This window comes from Erigeron canadensis, chromosome 8 (assembly GCF_010389155.1).
Source record: "Erigeron canadensis isolate Cc75 chromosome 8, C_canadensis_v1, whole genome shotgun sequence".
Classification (NCBI taxonomy): Eukaryota; Viridiplantae; Streptophyta; class Magnoliopsida; order Asterales; family Asteraceae; genus Erigeron; species Erigeron canadensis.
The window spans coordinates 47,336,199-47,348,230 of record NC_057768.1 but is presented as its reverse complement, the minus strand read 5'-3'; the positions used below and the strand labels follow the sequence as shown (position 1 = coordinate 47,348,230).

Below are 12,032 nucleotides of genomic sequence, written 5' to 3'. Positions count from 1 at the left end.
GATATTATTGGTATATTTAGTAGAAATGTTTAAATTAACGAATAAAGAAGAAAAGTATCTTAAGTAGTTCAAAGTAGTAATTTGAGGGAAAAAAAAGGAAAAAGACAGTAGTATATATATATATAGAAATGTAGATATAGTTATGTCTCCCACGAGATTCTATTCGGTGGCCTTTGGCTATCTATTTTATGTGACAACATTTTTAAATTTTATGTCTTATTTAGTCATCATATATTTTAAAAACTCTTTTTTTTAACCATATATTTTAACCTGAAATCGGGAAATAAAAAACAAATCTTGTAGACTAAAACATAACTTTGCTATATTTTGGTTTGTAATGATGATTTGACACAATTATACAAGAAGCCCTGTATCACAATCTAGCTATTGTGTAACCCCAAATCATCTTTACCAGCTAAAATATGTTATGTTGTATTTTGGTTGTCAAGCATTTTGTTGTCTTTTTAACTACTTAACATTACACGAAATTTGTTGCCTCTTCTTCCCATGACACCATGAGCATGGTTTATCATCGTGGGGAGACGAGGTGGACACGAATGGGTGGGGCATTTTTTTTTCCAAGACATCATTGGCAAATCGTCTTCTTTTGATGTGTGTTTTGAGTCATAGGGAAGTATTAACGAGTAAAATGTAAAGAGGAGGTGATTGGGTATGTATGTCACTAGAGAAGTATTGACTAGTCGTTGATGCGATGACGAGAAAAGAATTAAAGGAAAGGTCCGTATTCGAGAGGTCTTACCCTTTTTAAGTTTGTTGACATTTGACCACCCCGTTACTTTTTGTGGACCACAAAAAGGATAGTCGTTCGTTCAATGCTGCCACCTGATACGAATAAACAGAACAAAGAGGCGCCATACAATTTGCATTTTCTTCCAAAAAGGTACTACTGCTCAGAATTCAAAACCCTAGCTAGCTTTATTCTGACGCAATATCCATGGCGGCGTCTCTAGCGCTGCCATCTCCGGCGTCATGCTCCACCTCTTCTTCTTCCTCACTGTCATCTCGGCGCACTTTCAACCGCCGTTTCCTTTACAAGGACTGCCGTGTTCCGGCATCTTCTAACGCTATCGTAAGTTTTACTATCTGAATTTTTGCTGCGACACTTTTCAATTAAGTAATTTGTTCATTTATACTAGCTAGTAATGTATTAGAGATTTGCCCGGGTCAAATTTTCAAATTCCTCTTCTGCTTCTTCCCCTAATCCCCTGCCCATTTTCCAAAAATAAAATTTCCACTCAGCCGAATATACATAATGATTTTCTCTGTTTGATTTGAATTAAAATCTTTATGTATATCATCAGTATCTGGAGTAGTTTTTATGAAAATGATTGTACCGTCAAGACATTGATATCAGTACTAATAGTTTTTTTTTTAGAGGTGCGAGATTAGTAGATCGTTGAATGGAAATCCAAGGGTACCAATTATTAACGAAGGGATGCTGCCCACCTTCATTCAAGCTGGCCGCCTGAATCATACCGTTATGAATGGAAAGCTTAAAATATTTTCTGGCACTGCAAATTCAGCCCTTTCTCAGGTATTAGACTTGCTCTTTGTTCGTTTTGCAATAGCTTACAAACTTCATGGTAAGACGATTTAATTATGCGAAACTAAATCAGCTAAAAAGTGTCTTGTCTTATGTGATGAAATCCTTAAAGCAACCAAAAATGTCTAGGAAGCATGAGATTTTCCTTGTTGATGAATCAATGCGCTGAACAGGAAGGACCAAAAAATTTAACCACTAGTTCATTTAGAATAACCTTTGTCAGAAAATTTGAAAGTGGATGTTTACAATTGTGCATTTTTTTTCTTTCTGTTTGCTATCAAGTATTTGAAGCTTCAAGTTTTGTCCTCGTTTTCCCCATTTACTCATTTACTGCTACAAAGTATATGAAATTCATATTTGTTCCCGTTTTTCTTGTTAACTTATTTAGTGCTATGTTTCTGGCTTGTTGACTTCTCTATTGACGTGTAGGAAATAGCAAGGTACATGGGCCTTGATCTTGGATTGATTGAGATCAAGCGGTTTGCAGACGGTGAAATATATGTTCAGCTGCAAGAGAGTGTGCGGGGGTGTGATGTGTTTCTGGTACAGCCTACCAGCCCCCCTGCAAATGAAAATCTCATGGAACTTCTTGTAACAATTGATGCTTGTCGAAGAGCATCAGCCAAGAACATCACAGCAGTCATTCCTTACTTCGGATATGCTAGAGCAGATAGAAAGGTGAACTCATTTTGGTTTAATAGGATATGTATGTATGTATTACAGAGTAATATCTATTTGTACGTATGCATCATCTGCTTACAAGTTTTCATTGCTTCAGACTCAAGGGCGTGAATCCATTGCTGCCAAACTAGTAGCAAACCTCATTACAGAAGCAGGTGCAGATCGTGTTCTTGCTTGTGATCTTCATTCTGGGCAGTCAATGGGTTACTTTGATATTCCAGTGGACCACGTGTACTGTCAGGTATTTTATGAACATATTCTTATGTTTAGAAGTTTTTACTCTTAGTCGATTTACTGATAACGATTTGTTTCATTTTGTTCCAAAAGCCTGTTATTCTTGATTATCTTGCTAGCAAGACAATTTGCTCCAGTGATTTGGTAGTGGTATCACCTGATGTTGGTGGAGTTGCTAGAGCACGTGCTTTTGCCAAAAAGTTATCTGATGCCCCTTTGGCAATTGTTGACAAAAGGCGCCATGGACACAATGTGGCTGAGGTAGGTTCTGAGCTCAATTACTTCTTTTGCAAAATATATATATGGTTTTCTTCATTCGTCTTTTTTGTGACCATTCCCGTGCAATCTACATCTAATCTCAGGTAATGAATCTGATTGGTGATGTCAAAGGAAAAGTTGCTGTAATGTTGGATGATATGATCGATACTGCTGGTGAGTCATTCAACATACCAAAATATATGAGTCAAATTTATTTGCTGCATATTCATTTCTTCTAAGTGTTTGAATAACAGTGTTCTTAATTGAAATACCAAATATTGTACCATATTAGTTAGCTGAACGTGCTTATGTAATCATTAGATAACACCAGTATATTGTGTGTTATTTTCAGGAACTATATCAAAAGGTGCAGCTTTGTTACATGAAGAGGGAGCAAGGGAAGTCTATGCGTGTTGCACTCATGGCGTATTTAGGTAAATTGTGCGATTGTCATTGTTTTTTTTGACCGACGGTCAGAAAAAGAACCTCCACAGTACCAAAGCGCTATATTTTCTTTTTCTTTTCTTTTGGAAGTTTATTATTTCAGTATGCCCACTAACGTGCCATGATGATTTGTTATTATTTTTAATTACATTGTTTGTGCGCCTTTTTTGTTACAGCCCCCCTGCAATTGAAAGGTTGTCAAGCGGTCTTTTCCAAGAAGTGATTGTTACAAACACAATTCCTTTAAAGGAACAACACTATTTTCCGCAGCTGACTGTTCTTTCAGTAGCAAATCTTTTGGGTGAGACCATTTGGCGTGTTCATGATGACAGCTCTGTAAGTAGCATATTCACATGAACTTTATGAAAGCAAAGAGTCACAACCAAAATTGCAATTGGACCTCATTTTTCTTATTACTATAGATAGCTCTATCAATAACTTGTTCTGTAATGTTGTTGCTTACTTCTAAACTGACTGAGTTGGTCATTTTGGCTATCATATCTCATTGGACTGCTCATTCTTTTAAACAAGGTTTGTGCATATATGCATTCAAGTACAAAACAACTGAATTCCATGGTAACTAGTAGTTGGATAAAACAGTGTTTTTTTCCCCATTTATTATTTGATTTAGGTTTAGATTATGTTTGTGATTGTCGCGATTTTGAAATTTAATATATTTAAGCCTGTTTTGCTCAGCACTATGATGCAAAGTGTTCTAAACTACTCTCCAAGGGTTGGCAAGTGTGTATTCTGTGATATAATATAAGCCTATATATATCATTGCTAATTGCAGTAGATAATGATGGTTTTCCTAGTTGTGTTTTTTGCTTTTGGTACTCATTCTTTTACTATTCGCGAGATGAAGTGATATGAACAATGAAGTAAGAGTTTTAGAGTTTGTGGATAGAGCTATCTACCTCAAACCGATTCATATTATGAACAGTTAATCATTCCACATAAGTTATAATTTATAACGAAAATAAAATTAAAACAATAAAAATTAAGTTATGCAATATAATTTCAATTGTCATAGAATAATGCTATTTGTTTGAGTTAATGCTATTTGAAGACAATTTTTTTTGGAAACATTTCTATAGTATATAAAATGCAATATCTTAAGATACAATTCTCTCTCTTATTTCCAAACGAGCACGGTGCGTCGGTACCCGTGCAATGCGGCGGAGGTTGTGGCGGCAACGATGTGGTGGTGGGGGCGACTGTTGGTAGTGGAGGCGGCGGCGAGTGGTGTAGATAATTGATGTAAAAGGTTAATGGAGATATTTTGGATAAATGGCTGATATTGTAGTTTAATCATTAATAGTATTTTAGATAATTCCTCTGTAACTTTTAAAGAAAGGGTTTTTTTATTTCTAATACTATATTATAAAGGAGGATCCATTTTTTTGAAATTTTCAAAAGATGAATTGAAGTACCTATATTGCCCCTCTTTTTTATTCCCTAATTTAAACATCTCTACCTAATATACCTATGATACCCTTAAATCTTAACTATTCATTTTTCTCTCTCTTCTCAAATCTTAATCACTCATTTTTTCTCTCTCCTTCATAAATCATTTTATTCCTTTAATTTATTCAAGATCTTTTATCTCAAAAACCGTATATCGATAAACTATAAAAATTGTATGGGCGTTCTTAAAATTTCATGTTCTTTCATTAGAGATGTCATTCGATATACCTTTGACGAATTTTCAAATTCGAGGGCGTACAGCTAAGGCATTTGGCTATCACACTCTATGCCTTATCACCTCCTATTACCTACCACCCCACCATCTCACCGCTGCAACACGCGGGCACTAGGATTAAGAAATAGGGAATTAGGGAATTAGGATTAAGAAATAAGGGTATTTTGGGTATAAAAGTAGTGCCGAATTTCCTAAAATATGAGAGGTTAATATGCTTTATAAGGGATTTTAGATATTTTTAACTTTCATATAACAAATGTCAAAAAAAATATTTATGCAATAAAACTCGTTGATAGCTTGTAAAACTATACCAAATGCCAAAAAGTAACATACTTGTTGAGATTGGCATTCTTCTTAGTTCTTACCCCTCTTCCAAGGATTTTCTCGCCGTATTTATTAGACATGGATGGAATTGGAGTTTGATAATCATCTAGGTTTGTAATATAGATTAGATATATAAATTTACATATGAATTTAAATTTTTAAATTTGTAACATAGACGTTTGGACTGATTGTGCAATAGAAAGTTGATAATTGGGTCACAGGGGCAACAATAAGTAAATTTGGATTGTGCGTGTGAATCGGATGATATACAATTATACATAGACCAAAAAGGGGGGGAAAAAAAAACAATTTCTCTATTTTATCTGATCTCTTCGAACATAGTGGCCCATAGGCCCAACAATCCGGCTAGGGCTTTGGCAATTAGGGTTTCAACATAACAACTCGGTAACTCAGCCTTTTCCCTCATTCATATATATCCTCCACTCATCGCCTGGTTTTGATTATTTCCTCCTTTTGCTTGAAGAAAAACTAATATATTTTTGATTTCATTTTTCCGAAAAGTTTGCTAAATAGTTAATTTCTACTTTATACCGTAACGATAGTAATTTGTATGTTTTAGCTTCTTTGTGTGGTGTCTGATCCTTCTCAACTCACATGTTTTTCGAGTGACAATATAATCTTTTTTTTCTTTATTATGTGTCTTTTCATTTACTTGTATTTGTGTGGTTGATAAGATATTAAGATGGGCAGATGATGAATCCCATCTAATAAATGGGTATTTTTGTGTCTGAATATTACTCTTCCATGATGCTTTGATCACCTTGGAGAACTGATGCCCATCTAATGCTAAATACCATGCTATATACAGTAAACATTAAGCTTTTCCATACAAGAAATTAATTGTAGTACCTCTCTTCTCAGTGTCTAATACTTAACTTCAACGATGTTAAGGTTACGAAGTTGTCTTTTATAAAGTATATATGAAAGTAGTTAAATAATTTGCTGGGTTTTGATATTTTTGGATTTTGGATGGTTTGGAATGCAAAAGTGTGTATAATCTTCAAAACAAATGCGTAATTTGTATCTGAGTAATTATTCTGTATAATCTTGTCATAAATTTCCATTTTTATCGGATAACCTGTAGACAAAGCAAATCATGTACTGTGTTTGTTAAAGAAATAATTTACGAGTATATGATAATTATCAGTATAATATACATATTTTATACAAGATTCAGACATGGATGTTCACCAAAGTTTTTCTGCAGTATTTCTTCGTTCTTTGTATTCAAGCCTAATGGTCTCACAAATTGATGGGTTGACGGTAATGAAATGAATAAAAAAAATAAAATTGATAACACTAAAAAAGATTGACTTGAAAAATACTAAAAAACGTGATATTTTGTATCCAAAAACCTTAAAATGTTAACCAACAACTTTGAGTATTTAACCATGTGTAAATCCATTGTCATATATTTTGCACTTTGTATCATTTGCAAACAAAAACAAAACCATTTCTTAAGAAATAATAAAAATGAAATCATTTCTATTTTCTGATCTCAATTTAACAGAAATTCTTTGTAGGAATGTAAATTGCAAGGTTTTTACATCCTTTTTGGATTTTGTAACTAACTATGTGGTTTTTCTTTTTCCAAAATCATTGCTTATAGTTTGTTCTTTTTAAATCTTTTGTTCTTTCTTTTTTTTGTGTAATATCCGAGTAATCCATTATCTTATAGACTCATACCAGCTTCTTTACTACATTAGAAGCACTAGAAAAAAAACACAACACTTGCAAGATATTCTGGATATACTATATACATTACAACAGCGCCATCCCTCCCCCAACGAGTAAGTTCGCCAACCATTGTGTCCTTGCCTTTTGCTGGGTAGTTTGGAAGATTCGGACTGATTGTATGTAACAGCCTGAACTTTTTGATTAACGGTTGACTTGAGTCGTTAGGTCAACACAACAAGTCCGTTAAGTCTCTAGGATATTTAATGCTTATATGTGATTAATATGCTATATGTGGAAGGCTTCAATGCCTTAATGATGTATATGTTAATGTGTTTAAGATGTCAAAGATAATTAAGATGTGTTAAATGTGTCGGTAAGTATTCTCGGTAGTTAGTTTAAGCCCTGGATGTGGTGTCTTAAGGTTGAGGGACTCAAAGTGTCAAGTGGGGAAACTTGCTACAGCAGATTAGGTTGTAATTAGACCCTAATCACACACATAATTCAGTTTCTCCTCTTTTTTCAAACCCCAAGCCCCCCCCCCCCCCTTTTCATCCTCTCAAGCAATTCGTGTGTGTTTCTTGGGATTCAATGGTGATTCGAGTGAGATTTGGTTCATAGATTATGTCCTTATCATTGCCTACAGGTAATTAAGGTATTCTCTTCATGATTTAATGTTTGATTGGTCCATTCTATCATCACATTCCTGGCCATAAGGGGTTGGGGTGAATTCGGTTGCGTTTATTAATCGATTAACGTTGTTTTGAGTGATTAAACGTTTGTTATTGTCATGCAAATCAAGTAGGGGTTAATCAATGATTTCATTGCATCATTATGGTCTTAAAATGATGAATTTTGAGTTACAAAAGTCGTTCATAAGGTTTAGAGAATGGATTGGGTTGTTGATAATCATTTGTGGTTAATTGATTGAGTTTCGATATTAGGATTGGTTGTTTAAATGTGACCTAATGATCCTTTTGTTAACAACTCATTCATGGGGCAATTGATGGTGCTAAATCATCAATTAGGTCTTAAAAGAGTCTTATCTGGTGTAAAACCCGTTTCTAGAGTAATAGTCAAAAAGCAGACTAATTTCTAGGGTAATAGTTAAAAAGAAGACTAATTCTTAAGGTAATAGTCTAGAAATAGACAAAAATTGAAAATAGACCAAAAAAGAATAATTCTTAGAGTAATAGTCAAAAGAGACTATTATTTGGAATGACGGTAATTAAATGGTATGTGACACGTATATAGACTGTAGGTCAGTTTAGTCTCGTTATACTCATAAATCGGTCCTATGTTGATTATAGGTAGTCGGGAATACTTGCAAAGCTCGGTAACTTACGTTATCATTTGTTGTATGCTTCTACGAGGTAAGATACACTACTTTGCACGCTGAGGGTTCAACAAAAACATGGTTTTCATATAATAACTTCTCAATTTCTTGTTTACTTATGGTTAATCTGGATTACACGGGAGGTGATATGGGCTATGTATATGCATATTGAAGCCTAAAATGCTACCCCAAAGATATGTGATGTTATGATATGATATGAAATGCTTTGAGTTATTATGAAATACGTCATGTGATAAACTATGTTATGCAATGAAAGATGATATGTAATGACATGCTATGAGATGTTATGTAATTGTATATGAAATGTAAATAATATGATGTGTAACGATATGAGATATATGATAAGGTACGTGATGTGACCATGCATGTTATGTAATGATGCTTAATATGTATATGTGCATGTGTAAATGTGAGATATGATGATTACATGGCTTGTACATCTAGCTCACTAGACATGTAAGTTGCCATGACACATGCACGTTTAAGGGCCCAGACGTTAATCAGATGTGATGTGATATGTGATTAATGTTTAGGTAATGTGAACGCCTAAATTTTACGTGATGCGAATGCTCGAGCTATTTTACAGAGATGAAAGTGTTAAGCTTAACCCGTACATGCCTTTGCCAGGGTAATACGTTTGATGTGGTTGCTTGGGTGGCAGCTTGCAACGAGGTACAACGTGAAGAGTAATACGGGAGGTCTTACCAACCCCACTTGTCTTGAACATACGGATTACTCCAGGATTGGCTTGCCATTCCTTAACGACATTGATGTACAACCGTAAAGTTGTCCATCTAATCGGGTGTGACTTATGTCACACTTATAAAAATGTATACGATTTATGTGATGAGTGACTTATGTCAAGCCTAATGAAAGTGACTTATGTCACACTATACGATGATGCTTATATGTTATATGTAAAGTAAAAGATGATTAGGCACAGTTAGGTGATTCAACCTATTATGATGATGTTTGATGTAATGATATGTTATGGATGATGTGATGCATTGATGTGATATGTGCCTTGACCATGTAATATTGACCTTTATATAATGTTTAAATGGACAAACGTTTTATAAACTTTGTGTTATCTTACCTAGCTAATTCGTTAGTTAACACTTACTTTTTTAAAATGTGTTGTCCCCTCAGGTCTAACAATAGTGAGCAGGTAGATTTGAGAAGACGTGAGACATGGGTAGATGATCTTGAAGCTGGCTATAGTTTACCCATAGTGGTTGATCGCTTTAGACATTTGCTTTATGTTTAGATAATAATGACTTGTATTGATAATGTGATCAGTTGTTTAATGAATACACCAAACACATTTTGCTGGTTTGAACTTTTAAAGTTTAATTCCGCATTCCTTTAATGCCGTTAGGCGAAAGTTTTTGAAATTTATATTTTTAAACGACGGGTGTTACATTGTATCTTCTCCAACAAATCCTCTTTATTACATTTCACGGTCAAAAAGATGAAAGAGATTAGTTTTCAATGATTATCCAATAGAGGCCCAAATGCATTCGAATACACCTGGCCCTGATAGAATAATTTTTAGTTATAATTTATTGTAATTTCTTTCTATGAATTTTGAATTTTGTATGTTTCATTTAACCTCTTGCTAAACTCCTTGTATAATGTTTAAAGAAAAAAACACTCAAAGAAAATCCACTAAATGAAAAAACAAAAGTGAAGCATGACATTCACATTTACTCTCATAGTTTTGTAAAAAAAGGCTAATCATCCATGTGGTTAACGGGATATTAGTTGCATCAACCTTAATAATCAAGAAAAGATTATGTATGTTTATAAACGAGCATAATACCCGTTCGTTGCAGCGGAATTTTGTTTCAGAGTGACAATTTGTTTATAAGGGTAGATATGGTAATTTAGTGTTGTAGTGTGTGAATGAACATTTTTAAGAAAAAAAAATATGCTTAATTTTTCAAGACATAGCATAAATAAAATCCCAAAATGCTTTATAAAGGAGTAAAGATTAGAAGGACTAATATGTAATTTTCCCTTATAAAATGCACATCTTGTCTCACTTGATAATTGAAAAATGATATCCTCAAAAATCTTTTTAATAATATAACGAGATATGTCACCCGGGCGTTGCCCCGAGAGACATTACATTTGTTAACGATTTAATAAAAAATATTATTCAAGAGATAATGTGCCATAAACTTTTTGAAGAAAACACGTATTATTCAAATTATTAAAAACTGACATTTATCAGTTCAAAAATGAACTGTAAAAGTTTTGTGTGAAATTGAAAAATCGTTCACATAAAAATTTAGTGCTAAAAGTGTAATAGACTTAAATGTTGTGGTGAAAATAAAAGAAAATCAAAAAGTATAAAAATTTGATGCTAAAAGTATAAGGGGTTAAAATGTTGTGGTGAAAATAAAATGAATAGAAAGTTTATTATTATTTACAAGTTTTTCCGTACATTTCTTTTTAATATATGTGTTAAAAAGTTTGTTGCTAAAGTGTAAGAGGCTAAAATGTTGTAGTTAAAATAAAAGATTATCAAAAAGTAGAAAAATTTAGTGTTAAAAATGTAAGGGGTTAAGATACTATGGTGAAAATAAAAAGATTAAAAAGTTTACTAAGAATTATAAAAGTTTTGTTCTAAAAGTGTAAAGAGTGAAACTATTGTGGTGAAAATAAAAATTAAAATAAAAAGTATACTATTCTATACACGCTTTCCCGTACCTTAAAATAAAAGAAAATTACAAACTATGAAAGTTTAGTCTTAAAGTGTAAATAGTTAAAATATTGTAGTGAAAATAAAAAGAATACAAAGTTTACTAAAAAATATTATAGTTTAGTGTTAAAAGTGTAAAGATTGTAAGTTTTCTGTTAAAAATAAAAAGAATAAAAAGTTTACTAAAAAGTATTATAGTTTAGTGCTAAAAGTGTAAAGATTAAAACTTCTGTGTTGAAAGTAAAAAGAATAAAAAGTATACTATTATTAAAAAATATTATAGTTTAGTGCTAAAAGTGTAAAGATTGAAAGTTTTGTGGTGAAAATAAATAGAACAAAAAGTTTACTAAAAATTATAGTTTAGTGTTAAAAATATAAAGATTGAAACTTATATGGTGAAAATAAAAGAAATAAAAAATATACTACTCTTTACACGCTAAAAAGTATTATAGTTTAATGCTAAAAGTGTAAAGATTGAAACTTCTGTGGTGAAAGTAAAAAGAATAAAAAGTATACTATTACTAAAAAATATTATAGTTTAGTGTTAAAAGTGTAAAGATTCAAAGTTTTGTCGTTAAAATAAATTTGACAAAAAGTTTACTAAAAAGTATTATAGTTTAGTGCTAAAAATGTAAAGATTGAAACTTATGTAGTGAAAATAAAAATAAAAAAATATACTACACGCTAAAAAGTTTAATAAAAGTATTATAGTTTAGTGCTAAAAGTGTAAAGATTGAAACTTTTGTGGTAAAAGAAAAAAGAATAAAAAGTATACTATTACTAAAAAATATTATAGTTTAGTGCTAAAAGTGTAAAGATTGAAAGTTTTGTGGTAAAAATAAATAAAACAAAAAGTTTACTAAAAAGTATTATTGTTTAGTGTTAAAAATGTAAAGATTGAAACTTATGTGTTGAAAATAAAATAAAAAATTAAAAATATACTATTTTTTATACGTTTTTCGATACTTTATTTTTAATATATTTATAATGAGTATATTATATCGATAGTATTTGAAATATATATAATAAATTATTCTTTTGGTATAAATGTTTGATGTTGTACTCA

General features: G+C 32.1%; 1 protein-coding gene and 1 non-coding gene across 2 annotated transcripts; both read left to right on the top strand.

Moving 5' to 3' along the window:
- Positions 1-801: 801 nt before the first annotated feature.
- LOC122578051 (ribose-phosphate pyrophosphokinase 1-like) lies at positions 802-3,708 on the top strand. The gene is made up of 8 exons (XM_043749919.1): positions 802-1,090; positions 1,397-1,555; positions 1,994-2,242; positions 2,343-2,486; positions 2,573-2,740; positions 2,842-2,911; positions 3,090-3,171; positions 3,358-3,708. Exons 1-8 carry the CDS (start codon positions 956-958, stop codon positions 3,536-3,538), a joined length of 1,188 nt encoding a protein of 395 aa, XP_043605854.1. The 5' UTR covers positions 802-955; the 3' UTR covers positions 3,539-3,708.
- A 2,201-nt stretch (positions 3,709-5,909) lies between these two features.
- LOC122580726 lies at positions 5,910-6,009 on the top strand. Its single transcript, XR_006320868.1, has one exon. It is a non-coding gene; the product is annotated as a small nucleolar RNA Z101 (small nucleolar RNA).
- The last annotated feature ends 6,023 nt before the right edge of the window (positions 6,010-12,032 follow it).

Bases quoted from the DNA above. Each gene is read 5' to 3' on its own strand.
- LOC122578051 (XM_043749919.1), top strand. From the start codon at position 956: ATGGCGGCGTCTCTAGCGCTGCCATCTCCGGCGTCATGCTCCACCTCT. The intron at 1,556-1,993 runs GTATTAGACTTG...ATTGACGTGTAG, and splicing joins CAAATTCAGCCCTTTCTCAG to GAAATAGCAAGGTACATGGG. The intron at 3,172-3,357 runs GTAAATTGTGCG...TTTTTGTTACAG, and splicing joins TGCACTCATGGCGTATTTAG to CCCCCCTGCAATTGAAAGGT.